The 17,587-nt window shown below is 40.9% G+C and overlaps 1 protein-coding gene and 1 non-coding gene across 8 annotated transcripts in view; both read left to right on the top strand.

The window, feature by feature from the left end:
* The window catches only part of LOC117145842 (afadin), a 44,507-nt gene that overhangs the window by 5,641 nt on the left and 21,279 nt on the right, over positions 1-17,587 (top strand). For 3 of the 7 annotated variants that reach the window (XM_033311655.1, XM_033311648.1, XM_033311650.1), the window contains exons 2-6: positions 8,758-8,980; positions 9,046-9,154; positions 9,371-9,564; positions 9,627-10,145; positions 10,463-10,544. In XM_033311655.1, coding sequence (XP_033167546.1) covers positions 8,876-8,980; positions 9,046-9,154; positions 9,371-9,564; positions 9,627-10,145; positions 10,463-10,544 — 1,009 coding nt within the window. In that variant the 5' untranslated portion in view covers positions 8,758-8,875. Of the gene's footprint in view, positions 1-5,047; positions 5,165-8,757; positions 8,981-9,045; positions 9,155-9,370; positions 9,565-9,626; positions 10,146-10,462; positions 10,545-17,587 lie in introns of those variants that run through there. The other 4 variants (XM_033311653.1, XM_033311654.1, XM_033311649.1 and 1 more) reach the window with 3 other exon arrangements.
* Positions 16,881-17,004, top strand: LOC117146140. The gene has a single exon (XR_004459758.1). It is a non-coding gene; the product is annotated as a U4atac minor spliceosomal RNA (small nuclear RNA).

Below are 17,587 nucleotides of genomic sequence, written 5' to 3'. Positions count from 1 at the left end.
AGCTATGAAAGTAATATCTGCGAGAATGAAAACGAACATTTACAATCAAACCATTACAAATATCAAGAAACGTTCATACAGTGGCACTTCAAAGTCGAGAGACAACATCGGATGATGATTTTTTGTGGCTCGAAGATTATGCGGAATTCGGTAATGTTTCAGTTTTGTCAGCGCCTTTTGTTTGGGGGATTGCCGAATTCCTTTCATGATTCGAGCAGGATGGGCTTCGCAGGCACTCAGACTTCTCCGACTGTCTCATTGCGCACCCAAATGAATGCATAATGGAGTCTTAATGTGCCTACGACGGTCTGTCATTACGTCTGTCCGTCTGTCTGTCTGTCTGCCTGTCTTTTTGGGTGAATATCTAAGAGTTTGCCCGAAAATGCTTCTCTATATTTTTTCAAGTACCACCGCCTCATTGAAACTAATTATTTGTCCGTCTTCGAGTCTCTGAGCCGCGACAGCTGATTACCAGCTATTTGTTTTGGTTTTCACCTAGCGGCGCTCTTTTGGCCTTGTCTCTGCACTGTTTTAACAGCTGCAGATTTAACGCCCTACTACCTCAGTTGCTGCTTTTTCGTAATTACAAAGATGTAAGATCTTGTCGAGGATTTTATGGGACGCCATCAGCAGATGTTCAATTTATCCGCACTCTAGTTGTTTTCTCGGCCCAACTTGACTTGGCGTAATAGTCGAAAGTTGGCACTAAAAGCGATGTTACAAAAAGAAATGTGTTCGAATATATCTGATAAAATAATGACATAACTCATGAAACTGACAAGCAAAGAGATGATTGAAGGTGAGAACCTTAAAATTAGAGCTCAACTTTTAGCAAGTACAGACAACTATCTGAAACAAAATGTAAATAACTTATTTAACATTACAATGTGTAATTGGATCTTTAATAATTAACTACACTGATTCACTTCGTATATCCAGAAGTAGGGTAAGTCTCAAATCTGTTCAGAGGGGTGAAATAAAAGTGAACGTTTACAAATGTAAATTGAATGTTAATTGCCAGGCTACGTAATTTCCATTAACCAGGCGCAGGTCAACGCGGTCAAAAGCATTTGAAAAGAGTTTGAATGAAAGGGAGTGTCTTGTGAGATAGCCACTCGAAATGACCCAAACTACGTTAATTGCCCAAACTCAGATAAGTGAATTGCAATCGCTGGCAGTTGACAGCTGCGCCTGCGCAATGGACAACGCAGCACGATTAATAAATTGACATGCCAATCGTCGAATCCATGTGGCATTCCACACAGCCAACCGGTTGTGATTAGGCGTATCTTCCCAATCCCCGTGCTCCGTGCATCTTGAACAGTGCACCCGGCACCGTGCTCCCCGATTCTCTTCCACAATATATCTGCATTTATGAGTGACATGACGGCTTGCGTCTGCTGGTGATTTGCCAAGCGACCGGCTTACAAATTGTTTATGGCATTTAATTAAGATTCCCAAGCAACTCGGCTTGCAACTGTGGGACTGTTGGGGAATTCAGTATGCGGCTGGATTACAATATTCAAAGCTAAAACTCATCGATCGGAATTGCTTATGGGTGAAACTAGACCCAGGACCGGATTGAAGAATGGAACATGGCTGGTATTCCTAGAATGCAATTTGTTATGGAAAAATATTTTTAATGAAATGTTTGAATTTGATTTGAGTTGGCTTGAAACGATCTATATCTATCGTTAAGCTGATATCAGCAATCGAATTCCATCCTAGAAAGTTGGCGAAAGATTGTAAAGCAATTTCCCTTTCCACTTTTATGCGTTTTATTTCCTTACTCGACACTGGACATTTTTCACGATAATTGGAATTACACTGCAAATTGTCAATTGTCGATGTCGTCTGCGTCTCTTTATCGTCGTCGTCTTTAATGTCTCCTCTTCATACTTCGTACTTTGTATTTGTGCCTTCCTACATATATCGTGTTTATCTTTTATGGGCGTTGTGCGGTCGAGTGAAAGTTTCCTATTCCAAGAAGTACGCCCTGAAATATGTCTCTGAGTCGTTCAGTAACAGTTTTTGCCATTAGAAGTAAGTACACGATCATTTAGCAACCGCAATTGTTGCTACTTTACCTATTCCCCAGATGCTGGCAATCAGCGACTTCAAAGCGCGCAACGAGTTCCGCCCGGCATTATTTTCCCACATTAAATATGCACCCATAGCTGACTTACTTCACGTAGAGAATGAGTCTGTACAGTGCGTTTCAAAGCCTTAGGACTGTGTCTGCTTACAGTGAGAGAGTGAGTGAGTGGATTTTCTTGGAATTACCAATTCCAGAGGACTTCTACTTTAAAAAGTTTATGAAACTTATAGTAATTTGAGATTCCTGGCCTACACTTGTGTCGCGCACTGTAGGTCACTCTGCACATCGGATGCATTAAACAAAGCGCTGGCAGTCGCGTCTGTTAACCGGTTAATTGCTTCCTGGCCTAATTAGGCACCGGCAGTCACAACAAACTCAACGGCATGCAAAATGGCAACATCAGATATAACCACGCTCGAGGCAAGTTAACAGCCCGAGTGCGTCATCTTAACTGTTTATGCTGGCTGTTGCAATTATGTTTGATTTTCTTATGGCCATTACATGAGCGGTGGCTTAGTGTACCCAATGCTGGCCAAAACCGGACGGCTCGGACCACACCTGACACCTGACCAGCGGGGAGGAAAACTTTTCTCCCATTCGGACACATTTCACACTTTTTAATTACGCAGAGGGGGATGATTTCTCTTTTCCTTTGTTTGTTTTCACCTGACCGAACCATTTTGAATAATCATAAAATCTATATTGCTGCACATTTCGGCTGGGTGGTGTGGTAATCAGTGTATGCGGAGAAATCTTTTATTCCAAACGCGGTCGAGATGGGCTACGTAATTTCAGCTAGTTGTATGAACCAACTTGTATCGTAACTTACCATCTCTATAACTCGAAAAATCATCTACTAAGATATCTTTATCTTTACATCGTTACTAAGGCATCAATTGATTGATTCAGAAGTTGTGCTTAAATATGAATATACCAAGCTAAGCCTTGATCGAACTTTTTCATTTCTTAGGCGATGTTCATATAGTAACCATTCCCAGAGATCCCTAGGATCGTCTTCAGTCCGTAGATACAGCAAGTCCTAATTATGTATGCCAGATCATCCATAGTCTACCTATAGTGCCGCGCCCCACACGATGATCCATGCATACTTAATTAGTTAATTTTCCATAAATTTCTGCTTAGGAAGGAGTGCCTGTTTCGTTTGTGAGAACATGCAATGGGTCCCACGGAGTTACCTACTACAAGCTTTGAGAGATGTTACCTATAGCATAATGGTCCAATCTTAAAGCAAGTGTTTATCAATCATATCCCCAAAATGTTGTTTCTTTAACTCTTTGATGAAAATAAAAGGTATATTTTTGTTCATAACCATGACCTACATACATTTTGCCAGCACCACGTACTTTCGATACCCACCGTATGTATGAATAAGAGAAAATATGAACACAAATATTCATAAATATTAAACAATGAATAACTTGATTATGCGCACATGCAAAAATGCACAAATGTGGGGGAGAACCCTCTTTCCCTTTCCCCCTTTATTAATTTAATATTTGCATGCATTACTCATTCGATTTTCGAGTCGAGTTGCGTGCTCGTTGTGCTAATTACGCGAAAAAATGTCTGGTATATGTGTAGAAACAGAGAATGTGAGACGAAAAATCACTGAAATTGTGATCAAGAAACCGCTTCACCATAAGCGGAAACTATTAATCAACTTTCACTTGTTTTGGCTTCTTTTCTCACTCTATCGATGCTGCTATTAGGAATGATAATGATGTGATTTTGCCTTTGGTTCATGCGACATTTTGTAACCTCCGTTCAGTTTGTGCGTTAATTAGTGATGTTGGCCAACACTGGTCCAAGTATTTACTATGCTTTGACCACGTTTTCTGCTTCGCTAACGGCTTTGTTTACCAGTCAACAGGTTATTGACTGATACTGCGGAAACGTGGTCTTATCGTGATCTGGCTTATCTTTGTGCTTATCTTGATTGCTGCGGCACTTCATAGAAGCTTTTATGCGCAATCGGAATTTAAAATCAAAGTCCAATATCCGATTACGAAAACAAATAGCCCCATGATCCTAATCAAACTGATCATCTTGTAAGGATTTCATGATAATAGTCACCTAATAGTGATAGGTTTTCTTGGGTTAGTTCCATGTCTGATTGCCTTCACTTGATTTCGCAACCTTCAAGGGTTATTCATGCCATCAGTAACTTCGCCAGAACTTCCTCTGGAATGGCAGTGATCTCGTTGTCTATTTCTGTGTGCTCTTGTACACCTACGCCGACTCAGCCGGTCGATCCCTCGCCGCCACACACCGTCTAGCAGCAATTCAGAGCTCATTAAGAACTGCGTTCAACCCAATTCCACCAACCAATTAAGCGTGGCCCAGCAGCGGAGAAAATTCAGCCACCACAATGACAACCAGCTTGACTCATGGTGGTTGTGTTTGGACTTTTGTGTTTCGCCTCTTGGGTCTCATCGCTCGCTTCCTGGCTCAGTTCGGCGGTCAACAAGCCCGAGCCAAAGGCAAAAAGCGTTAAGCAAATAATAACAATAACAGAAACTGAAACAGCAACAAAGAGAAAAAAGAGTCAATAACCACGTTGGTATGCCTTTTGAAGCCGTTTGCCGGTTTATTGTTTTCTTCCCCACTCTCGGGGAAAACAGTTTTCGTATTTTTGCCAAGAGATTTACAATAACGTGCCAGCTACAGTAAAAGACACAATAAATCGGTAAGCACTTCTTATTAAAAGCTAGAAAGTCCCAACCTTAAAAGAGGTGCATTATGAAAATCTTTAATACGGAGTTTTAGTATTTAGTATTTGGTATTTTTTATAAGCAAATTTCAGAAGTTAAATAGTTGGGCGCCACAACTTTTTCCAAACTTCCTGTCGGTCTTAATACTTATTTCTTTATAAGCTACCAAATGCCCTAGAATGCATTAATTTTTATACATTTCGTGATTTATTTCTAGTAAAAGTGACGCCGTCTAAAGAGGCAAAACCAAGTCAGAAGCAGAAAGTAGGAAGCCCCAAAAGGGCAGATCAAAGTGACCGTTGCAAAAGGGCTAGCAAAAGCAATCGACCGAAAGGTAAACAAGACGGGAAAGAACTGTGTAGTCGGATTTCCGACTTAAAAGTATGTTTAAGTGTCATGACGAAAGTTTCTTTGTAACCCAGGAGATGGTATGTTGCTAAAGCAAATAAATATAAACCTATTGATCTCAGTGCAATGCCAAAATGTTCCTTATTGCCCATACATCTGGATTTATTCTAATTAAAAATGTGTGATCTTTGTGCAACTGCGAGATGAATTGTTTATTGAGGTATTAGCTCATGTCGAAATTCCATAACGTTTGGTAAAAATCTTAAATCCAAATTTCTAGACATAAAATATTTAAACGGTTGACCAAGAGATCTAGGAACAACAAAATTTGTATCGACATTTTACAACTTGAGTTAATTAGAAATAAAACCAAACACTTCTTGCAAACAGTGAGTAAAACAAGAGAGACCTATCTAGCCGATTTTATCGACTATCAGATACCCGTTACTCAGCTAGATGGAGTGCGAGGTAGAAATTTCAAATATGATAATATCGTATCGAAGGAAATTAACAAGGCAAAATTAAAAAGAAAGACGTACGGGTTTTCTTGGCCAGATCATTCGGCTAGTGATCCAGACTAAGAATAAACATGCAAATGTATATATTAAAAATGTTTAAGGTCTGAAACGCTTTCTTCCATCTGTTACATTTAACGAGTCCATTGTAGCCTACTACTATAAATAACGTGGATAGTTACCTTTATTCTAACTTGTCTCCATAACTATCTAGTCTTATATCGCAAGGTATTTTCTAACATGAATCGCTTTATTTTTAGATTACAAGATTAGTTTCCAGCACATAGATGACTTCCTTTTTCTGCGCAGACCATGATTCGGGTGTTTCCTTTGGGGGAACTGCAGATTAGCAATTTCCCCACATCGTCTCCATTTAAAATTGTCCATCCTCCGGCTGTTTCCGTTTGTTTTGCAAACCCACTGACCCCGAAATTAATTGAAACACAAAGAAACAAAAGCACACACACACGCACACACACTCTCAACGAAAACTGCAACCGGCAACAAGTTTCGCAAACATGCACTTTGGTAGGCGAAGGGGCGTCGAAGGGGAGGCGCAAGTCATGTGAGGTGGGTCTATTGCCGCGCTGCAGGTGCCAAAGCGACAGCTGCATAAAAAACGAAAAGCAGCGAGAGAGAAAAAACTTTTAGTTATGCCTAGGCCAGCAACAATTTTACATGTCCCAGACCCACTTCGTGAGGTTTCGCACTTCTCAGAAACTTTGCATCTGTATCCGAAAACCCGCTGAAGTGGTAGCAATGCAAAAGATACTGCTCGTTAAAGATTACATTTACTATGATGCGTCCGAGGCTTTAAACATTGATCTCCATACAAACATTATTTATAGTTAACATTAAGGAAAAATAGGGTAATGCTTTATAATATTATTTAAGACATAATGGTCTGCTGCTATCTTAACCTCAGCTGTTTCTGGATCTGAGCATGTAAATGTATCTGGGTTTTGTAGTTTGTTGTCTTCGTACATTCACCTCTTCTTCTGTTGATGGGCTTTGTTTTGCTCATTCGCGTTGTATTGCGGTACTTCTTTTTTAGCCTTCTCACTGTTTGGCTCTTTTCAGCCATAAAGCGACAATTTTATTTCCCTGCGGTTTTCTGACTCGTTTTTTTTATTATTATCTTGCTTCTTGCGATCTTTTTGACGGCATTTTCCCTCCCAAATCGGTAGCACAGAAATCCCATCTTCATGAAATGTCACCTTTATGTCTTTTTAATAATGTTGTTCAGCGATTATATAGTTAGTTTCTTCCTCCTTAACTAAAAAAGCCACCTCACTACTTGTAGGAGCAATTTGTTTGTCCCTCAGTTAGAACTGATTGTTTGTTACCCATCCTCTTCATTTCGTATAACTTGTCAGGAAAATGTTATTTCTGACAAGATAATATATTCATTATCTAATTGTTTAACGATGAACAAGTCAGATAAAAAGCTTGATATGGGAACACTGGACAATAATGGAACCAGTATGAAAGAAACAGGAGAAAGTTTACATTAACTCAATGTTAACAACAAATACATGACAATTCGATTCAAACCTAAGAAAGTAAACATAATATTTATATTTACCAGCAGAATAATAAATTACCTAACAAATAAAAAAACTATAAATTGTTAAAGATGATTAACCAATCAATATAACATTAAACTCATTTTGTGCAAGTATTCTTTTGTTTCCGGATACAGATTGGAAGCAATTGAGCTTCCCTCTAAAACAGTAAATTCCTATATTGACACAACCCTTCCCCTTATTGCCGAATCAACCCTGAAAACAACTATAGATGCCTTGGCAACCATTAAAATGCACTTTTGGAAACGGACAACGAAAAATACCCAAGCACTTAAACGCAACCCTTTTTTGGCCATGCCTGAATGCATCAAGGACTTGTTTCTACACACACCTTTAATGAAAACTCTAGAAGCACCAGAAACATATGCAATTTCAGCTGACGACGGACGCACGCCCTCGCGGAAATTGATGAAATAGCTTTACTTAAACGGTTACCATTCTGTGGGCCTCCTTATAGAGCGAGTGGTCTGTAAATCGACAAGTTCCAGTGCACAAACGACGTGTTCCGCCAGGCGGAACCTCTGACGGTTATTATTAAAGTGCCTATATAAGACGGAACAAAAACATAGAAAAAGAACCAGAACTGGGGGAACATAGTGCCAGCAGATAGCAGGGAAAAGTTAAAAGAACTGAATGAGGAAAGAGGGTTGGAATAGTTTAGTTCAGGCATAGTTCCGCTCTTTGACATCACTTCTCTTCGGAATAACTTTGCTGAACTCTGAACGTTTCCTTCCAACCGTCACAAACCAACCAGAGAACACGCCCTAAATAACGTCTTCGGGTTATTTGTACAAATGCCCAGAAATTTTCTGCTTTGATGAAGTTATTTGTTTAGGGTCGCTGAGCGCAGAAAGCTGGTGTGGGAAATTCTGGTTAGATATGATCATGTAATGGAACTTTTAATTGGCTCGAAGAGGAGCAGGGTATTGTCATATACTTATGCGGTATAGGCCCACTCTCCGGAAATGTTAGCCAGACCGATCATAAATCAAAACGGTATCTTCCATTTATCATTGCTGAAAGTTGGGTGAAGAAATGCGAAAGCATAGGTTTACTTACTCTGAGATGTTGTTCATACCAATTTAGCATATTCGTTTTATTGTTAACTTTTCATTTATTACCCTATGTACCCCTATATTGTTTTTGTTTTAATCACCGTCACTAGCCAAGTCGATAATCCATACTATGGACTAAAATTTCTTTCATCAAATGTAGTTCACAGTTCACAGCCAACATATTTTATTTCCTCATCAAAGTTTGTAGGTAAACAGACGAACATTTACATTGCCTCGTAGTATTGTGCCCTCTGGATCCATTGGTGTTTATATTTGGCAACGAAAAGTTCATGTTTGCCACATCTGCGTCAACTTTTTACTTTTTACTTTGCGCATCTGATTCCGCCTTCGTTTACGATGCTTTCATGGAAGTTGTAAACCCAGAATCTAATTTTATCAAAATGTATGCTTTATTGTTTACAGATAGTTCGTAGCCCCAACAAAACGAAGCCCAAACGACGTCACACTGGAGTCACAACACGATCTATTCTCCCAGAACTGAGACGAGACTTCCCCCCACCCCGAATACAACCTGTACAGTATGTCACATGATAAGAAGATGTTGGATCGCGAGGCAGTACGTTCAGTGATACAGCAATGGAATGCCAATCGATTGGATCTGTTTGCGCTCTCCGAGCCAGACGAGGTGAGTTACTTTATGAATAAATAAATAGGTTCATTTAATTGGCATTTTAATTATTCTAACTGCAGAACCTGCTCTTCCATGGCGTTATGCGCTTCTACTTCCAAGATGCTGGCCAGAAAGTGGCCACCAAATGCATTCGCGTGGCTTCCGACGCCACCGTCACAGATGTCATAGGTATGGGATTTTGAACAACTTTTAACTTTTAATTATAAAAAAATGGGGAAAATCCTTGAACATTAAATTTATGCTGAAGATTGGAAGCATTCTTTTAATACTTACACTGAGAATATACTATAATGATTAAAATAAAGCAAAGAATTCAGCTTATACTTAAATTAAAACATATTTAGAACATTTGGACATCATAATGCCACTATTACTTTTCCTCAGACACACTCATTGAGAAATTCCGTCCCGATATGCGGATGCTATCCGTGCCCAACTACGCCCTTTACGAAGTGCATGCCAATGGCGAGGAGCGTCGTCTCAATGCCGACGAGAAGCCACTACTCGTGCAGCTGAATTGGCATATTGACGATCGCGAAGGTCGATTCCTGCTCAAGAACATAGACCAGAAGACCACTGTGAGTAATTTCAAATCATCAAGATTTATTTAATACTTATATATCAATATTACCATATACAGCCCATCGAGCAGACAGATCTAAACTTTAAGAGAAAACTCTCGAAGCGAGAGAAAAAGGAGCAGAAGAAAAAGGAGAAGATGGCAAAGCTGAGCTCCGATCCGCCCACCTCGAATGGCAGTCACTTGGGCTTGGGAAATGGTGTCAGCGCATCCTCGGGATCTGCCCACATGAATGGCAACGCCGGTGGAACTGGAGGCGACGGCAGCGATGCCGTGGCAGGAAAACTGTACACGGAACTACCAGAAACCTCGTTCACCCGATCGATCTCAAACCCGGAGGCCGTGATGCGGCGGCGCCGTCAGCAGAAGCTCGAGAAGAAGCTGCAGCAGTTCCGTTCTAGGGATGGTGGTCCCGATACCGGTGGCACGTTGAAGATTTACGGCGAGAGCCTCTGTCAGGACGTGCCCTACAAGACGCTGCTGCTTTCCATCCGGGATTGTGCGCAGGCTGTTGTTCGGGAAATGCTCACAAAATACGGTCTAGAAAAGGCCGATCCCCTGCACTACTGCCTGGTTCAGGTGGGATGAGTAAAACAATGGGTTTGATGTGAAGCTGTAGACTGAAGGAGTATAGTTTTATAGTCCAGTTTGGGTTATCGAATGTTTTTTTTTCTTATATCCCTTCATTCTTCTGCTAGATACTCATGTAAAAATAATTGTTAAGAAATTGCCAATATGTTTTACTTAAAAGACATCATCCACATTTCAAATCATCGTCAAATCACTAAATACCCTGTATTTAGTAACGTTTAATACTCCTCAGGCCTCAGCATCGCGTCCCTTAATTATGTATCGTTAAAATAACTCTGTTTAATATTGTTCTTTACGAAATGCAGGTCAACAGCGACGGAACAGAATATATACTCGACGACGACGAGTGCCCGCTATCGATACTCATGAACCATCCGACGTCGCGAGGTGAGTGCTTTTTGATATTACCTGATTTCCAACCATTTAAAATCAATTTTCTTTCGTGGGGGAATTGCCACTTCATCCATAAATATTCACGCAATACTGGCATAGCGTAAGCCTTGTTTTATCAATAACTATGCTACCTCACTTACTTGTTAAACAAACTGACTGACAGCAACAAGAAAGGCAACAAAAAAGCACGTTGACTGTTGATATTTTGGTATTTCATAAATTCTGTGTGGCTCAGTATCGGTTGGCATTTCTTATCGTCGCGACGGAATTTTTGCGTCCGGAGGTGTTTCTCCAGTTTGAATTGTTATTAGAAACAACTTTATTTTTTTAAAGTAAATTAATGCATTTAGTGAATAGAAGTTTTATCATAAGATACTTAACTCTATAGACTATATTTAAGATGAGATACAATGTTTGTGAGAAACTACGTAAGTGCATAATATACATATATTTACCTTCACATAACTTAAATACGTTTAAAAAATGCACAGATCAAAAAATTCAAAGTTCTTTGCAAACTAAATTTAAAACTTGCCGTCAACGAAGACCGTTTCGACCTTAACCAACCCGTGAAGCCAAACATCAATGCAATTCAATTACGCATGAAGAACTAGAAACTTTAATTACTTCAACACTCTTACAAAACTCCATGTTCATGCAGACACTAGCCTACTTACCGAGGGATATAGCTTATTAGCCTTATACGCTGCAAAACTTTCCTTCATATTCGTGGTGCAAAGCATTTAGCGTATGCATCAACCATGTTAGCAAGGACAATAATCAAAGGACTAATGAGGTGAATAGTGTGTTTTAGAACATTGAATTGGGTTTTGCATGTTAGCTAATTCCTGCGAAGGGTATTGTAATTTTAATCAGACTTCAAACTATATATATTTTGACCAGCACGATTAATCAAGACGATAAGGCGTAAAGTTATCGGTACGGAACTTAGTAAAAAATAGGTCTCATCGGAAGTTTATATCCCATAGCTGTTATGAAAACATTCTAAATATTTGCTCAACCTTAAATTTTTTAGTTTTTTAAACCAATTTGAGCAGTTTAAGAAAACGACATATTTATATCATTCTGCGGAAGGTACAATGTTGCTGAGGTGATCAAAAATGCATATACATTTCCATTTTCTTCAGTGTAACATCCCAACCCAACCCTAATCGCTTATGATGATGACATTGGCAGGGATCCTTTTCGGGAGTCCCTGTTGCTTACCCCGTGGCAGCTACATGAGTGTGCTTCTCGTGCTGTCCTTTTCTGTTACTATGCCTGTCTCTCTTCAAAGCCCCCTGGGCAATTCGAGAGGTGTAAAATGTAAATAACGACCGCACTTTACTCGCATTGTTGTAGGCTGACGTCGCCTTTTGGCTTTGCTAATTGTTTGTCGCGTTTTCCCTGCTGCCTAGTTTTGTGTGTTAGTGTAACGCAGCGAAAGTTTAGTTAAAAAGAGCGGGTGAATTGTTTACCGGCGTAGATTATGGTTTATTTGGGCCCTTTTGGGGTGCAATCAATGTGGGTCAACATACAACGAGGAGCAAGAGTCATGTGGGCTATTTCGTAAACTTTCTTATCACTATGTGAGATGTAACGTCCCCACCTTTTAACGTTTCGTAATGCACTTTTTAGGTAGTATCTCTTTTTTCAGATAAACAAAACACGTGCGACTGATTGTTGAATGATGAAAATACGTTGTTCTCCATAACTTAATTTCCTCTAGCGTCCTAAAGTGTTTCCCGCTGTTGTGTATTTCAGCCTTTGTATCAGCCAAATATTGATGCCTTTGACGATGTGATGCTGGATTTCTCTTTAGCCAGAAGTGGGGCATTACGTTCTCTTAATTCACTTTCGATGTTTATTCCTAAAAGAGAAATTGAAAATTTGGTTCTCTGTTGTTGAGTCTATCTCACTCGTATCCTTTGTGGCTCGTTTTTATCGTTTTGAGTTTCGCTTTCGATTTAATTTCCTTTTTGTTTGTCTGGGCTTCCTTGGCACAGTGGGTGATAATAATAATAATAATTTAGCAATAGCTCAATACCACATATGAAAATGTACACATATGCACTGTTTATGAAATTAATTACGTGCTGGTTATTTAATTATGTTTACAGAAATTAAATTAACTTGAATGAATTAGTAAGGAATATTGAATTTAACCTATTACGAAGATTCTTTGCAAGTGCTCGTTCTCATGAACGGACGTTAATCAAATTTTATTGCTCACTTTGAGGTTGTAGCACATAAACTTCAAACCGTTCCGTGTTGCGTGTCTGTAGGGAGTTTCCTGGTTCCAGGGTGACTTAACCCATTCCAGCCTGTTCGACTTGTTTTGTTGTCTCTGGCGTGCGTCTATTTCCCTTCCGTAGATTCGTCCTGTCAAGGATAATGGCATACCTTTGGTGGGTCGGCAACAGGAATAACGGTTTGACCACCTCGAATCCTACAGTCTTGGCCACTCGACCGTTTACCAATGGGAGAAGCGAATGTGCTTTCTTTACCAATTCGAAGTACGGTGCAGCATCGATAACCGGAATATGGGATCTGTTAATGTTATTGGGGATTGTCATTTGGATTTTGTTATAGTTGGTAAGAGATATTAATCAATTAACTTAGGAAAGAATGCCTGCAACAGCACCCTTAAGTGAAATTGTTTATAGCCGCCTGGTGGGTTTGACTGTTGTTGGTTGTGGTTAGCTTATGTTGATTCATATTATTGTTGTTTTTCCACCCGCTGTCAGCGTCCTTTGCAATGTCGACCTACTGCCGGTACAAGTGGCAAGGGTGGTGAGCAAAGGGAGGGGGATTGGGCGTAATGGGGATTCCCCACCAACACGCATCCCATTGTCCATTATCTACGCCGTGCACTTCACAGTCACACGCCAAAGGACTCACACAGACAGACGCACATGCACTCGAAAAAATGGTTAAGTCACATTTGTGCAAATATATTCATTGCTTGTATGTGACAAGAGAGTTTTTGGAAAGTAAACTGGCGTTGAATGCGGTCAACCCTGTTTGGGGTTTCCTCAATGGGTTATTGTTCTGACTTTCGGTCCAAAGTTTTATTCTCTCTGGACACACTCAAACCGTGCTGCCGATGCCGATGGCCGACAGAGTTTTCCGACGAAAAGCCGAATTCCGTATTTTCCGCATTGTGTTTGGGGCAACAGCGAAGGCAATGGGTTCACATCCAGCGCCAGGTTCAGTCATGAAGTAATGCTGCTCGGGAAAGCACGACGCTGCTCTTTCGGGAAACCCGCGACACATCGCATTTGTATTTGAGGCGAGAAAAGTTCACCGGCAACCAGCGACGGCGGCAACAGTTTTTCCCAAAGATAAAACGATGGCAGGGTGATGGCTGGGCGCCCATCGTCGGGTGCCGACGCGCCTCCTCCTCCACCGCCCACCATGCATACAGAAAATTGTCAAAATTAGAAGCCGTTCAATTGACTTCGCTGTGTGCTAGCAAAGTGATTTTGTTCCGACAAGCAGGAGTCAGTCTATGTGGTCCAATTATAAATATTAGTAATAGTAGTAGTAGTAATCATCAGCGAAGAGATCGCCGCGGGAAGTCTGCAAGATGATGGATTGGGGCATAAGACGTAAGTTATCTTTCCAGGGGGATCCACCTATTCATGTTACTTGTATTTGCACCTCACCGGTAATGAGTGGTGGGCCAGGCCCCAAAGTGGCCCCAGAGAGCCCTGAAAAGTATGCCATGGAATCCGTCACAGAAAGTTTCCCCTTGAACTTTGTTGGCAGCATTTGGCAAATACTTTTGTCACAACTTTTTCGATTTTCATGTTTGGTCACTGTGAGTTATTAAGCGGTTGCGGTCTCTGGATTTTTTCGTGTAAATTGAGCTGGCAATTTTCCGGCTCTCGGCAGCATTCAACTTGATTGTCAGATTGATTGTGCTTGGCATTAAAAGCTTGAGGCCATCAAAACGATGTTTTAATGGGGTGAGTGGCGCTTGAAGTGCATTATAAACACTCTTAGATCAGGAGGCTCCACCCCTTGTGTGCTTGATATTTTAAAGGAACATTTAAAACGTGGTATTAATAAGAACAGGAACTTATTTAGTACAAATCTATCGATTTTTTTTACATATTGGTTGAAATTAGTCCACAATTACCTAAGAAAAACTGCGAATTACAGTGATTAAATTTAATTTTACCTCTACGTCGTATTTCTATATTTAAACAATCAATTTTACTCACAGCCCAAACATGAAAACGTTAAAAGTGTTAAAGCTCTCACAGACCACCAAAGTTTATTAAATTATTAATCGTACTTCAATTTGAAGTGCCTTTTTCTGTACACAAGTGCAAACGCTTTGTTTCGAATATTTCATATTTATGTACATGCGTGTTAAGGCTACTTTTGTAGTGCCAGAATGAATTATTCACTAAACTCAATTGATCAGAATCGAAAACGGGAACTGCTAGGCTAACGACATTTTCAAGATGCCCTCCTGCGATTATTAATTTTGGGAAATACCTAATGATTCGATTACAGCCAAATGGGCCGAATTCCTCGAACAAATGATCAGATTATTCACGGACGCCGAGCAGGACATTGACCATTGACCACACACTGATGATTGTCCTGATGACATTTCCTTTTCGAACGGCACAAAATTAACGCTACATTTGTTTTTCCAATAAAAAAGAGCAGGGAAATGTCGACAGGAACAATAATCATTTCGGAAAGGACGCAGAGAAGCAATCTCGGTCAGAAAAGGTCAAACCTAATGAAGCTCAAAGGGCTTCTTCGTAGACTTTGGTCCATGGCTGCTCATAAATAATTGTGCCCCGCCCGCTGACACGACATCCACTATATTTCCCTTCATTCTCCCATCCCTCTGTGAAGCTGCCTCATAAAGTTTGCAAAATGCACAGTATAATTTGCTGCCTGAATCTTTCTGGGAACTTGGGAGCTGTCGACTTTATTTCACGCCACGCTCTCCACGGCTTCGCCCGAAGCCCGAGAAGTGCAGTTTATTTCGAGGCGAACGCCGCCGCCAGATACTGGAAGCCTGAAGGTCATCCCTGGTCCTGGTTGTTGTCCTTTGCCTCCCTCCCACACGAGTGGGTGGGCCGAAAAGCGCTTAGACATTGGGGAAACGTCACTCGAAATTGGGTTAACAATTTGTTCGCTTTTTGTTTTATTGCTGGCCCGACTCGTTCCTGGGCACTTTAAAGCGACGCTCAATTTCATTAGGGAATTCGGTTATGTCTGAACTGAGAGCTAGGAATTTTTAAGTTGTAAAGCTTTAAGTATTTAATTTGCTTTACTTTTCGGGGAAGCAGATATGAATCGATTCTAATTTCCATATGTTATAAATAATAAACAATTGTTAATGTTTAGAAGGAAGTCAGAAGTAGAGTGTAAATTGTTTATTACACTTTATTTACAAACGATATTTTAGCGTATGCAATATTTCACTTGCAAACAAAAGATAAATCTGCTAAGCGATTTTCATTTCCAGTTTGGCTTCTCCTGTTTCTGTTGACATATTCAATCTGCAGAGTAGGGCGACACAGCCGAACGGAATCAATCTTCCACAGGCGTCCACAGCCCGGAGCAGTAATCATCATCATTTACATGATGCCGCCTCTCAATTGCCTCACCAGACTTTTCACTTTCCCCAGCCATTTGTCTCGCAAGTTGGCAGATAGTCAGCCAGTCAGTTCCGAAGATGACTAAACGAAATTGTCACAATGCGAACGGAAAATGCTAGTGAGTCCTCCGCTCGGAGCTCCTAAATATTAGAGACAAAGGCAGCAGTCAGGAGCAGAGACACATGTCACAGTGCCTGGGAAGAGGAAGGTGGCTCCTTGCCAGGATGAATGTGTAAGCCGTATTCCGTATTCCGCATTCCATTCTCCAATTGAATTATTCAGCCTCGTGATTTTACTTCAGCTCCTCCTTCCGAGTGTCCTTGAGGTTTCTCACTAAAAGGAAATTGCCTATTTATTTATGAGACGAATCCGATTAGGATCCGAAACGACACCAAAACGGAAATTAATCATATTAACATGAGGGCGGCTCATCAAGCATCAGAGCCGAATGAGTAGCTTGTGAATTCCTCAACTAGTCGTTGTCGTAAATCTTCCAAAAATAAGGGTTGCACTGGAAATTACCCTATCCCTACCCTACCCCTACGCGAAAAACAGGATACGTTGGCAAACCTGTTAGAAATTCTTGCAGTTCGCGATCGCTAGATCAGCTTTTTGCAGATTTTGCGCTTGCAGCTCCTATAATTCCCAACTAGTACTGGCCACTTTTGCTTGAGGTGAGCGCGCATTCCAACACTCGACCTTCCTTGTCTTGGGGAGCAGAAATGTTCAATGAACGTCTAGTGAGGACATTGCTGCTGACACCAATGATATCACCCCCGCTCGCCGATCGTTCGCGATTGGAGTTCGGAATTTTTGGACCAGGCTCCCTTACTTTACAGGGAGCCGCCTCTGGAATGCATGTAGAACTTATTTTCATGGACTGATCATGAAATTGAATGCTCCAAATCTGCTATAAAATAGATAGACATTAAAGCGGCATTTGATGGATACTCGTGAGCTTTTGAAAACGCTGCTTCAGCTGATGTTGCAGGCTTAAGGATGCGTTTCGGTTTTACGGCTTCCCATTTTCCATTTCCCTGCCAAGCATCCATTCATTCAGACGAAAACCAACCCAAACCCGGGCAAGTGAAGGCAAGAAATCGCAAGTTGGGCAACAATAAAGACGTTGACTGTGCGATGCTCGTTAGTCGAAAAGTAGCTTCAAGTATATCTCATGTTTTTATGTGCTCTCACAGGCACACACATATCCTTTGTCTTACACTTGTGCTCTTTTTGCTCCCGGTGCGCGATGGCTGGGCATATTGATTGCCTCAATAAGAGGAAACGGTGGGCAGGAGACGATGTCTGGGGCCCGATTGATGGAGTGGATTTGTGCGCTAATGCGTATGGAAATAAAAGTGGAAATGGGAGGAAAATGATTGACAGCCGTTTGTGGTTTACTCG

The sequence above is a fragment of the Drosophila mauritiana genome, chromosome 3R (genome assembly GCF_004382145.1).
Source record: "Drosophila mauritiana strain mau12 chromosome 3R, ASM438214v1, whole genome shotgun sequence".
NCBI classification, from domain to species: Eukaryota; Metazoa; Arthropoda; class Insecta; order Diptera; family Drosophilidae; genus Drosophila; species Drosophila mauritiana.
The sequence above is the reverse complement of the archived record's forward strand: the minus strand, read 5'-3'. Positions and strand labels throughout refer to the sequence as shown.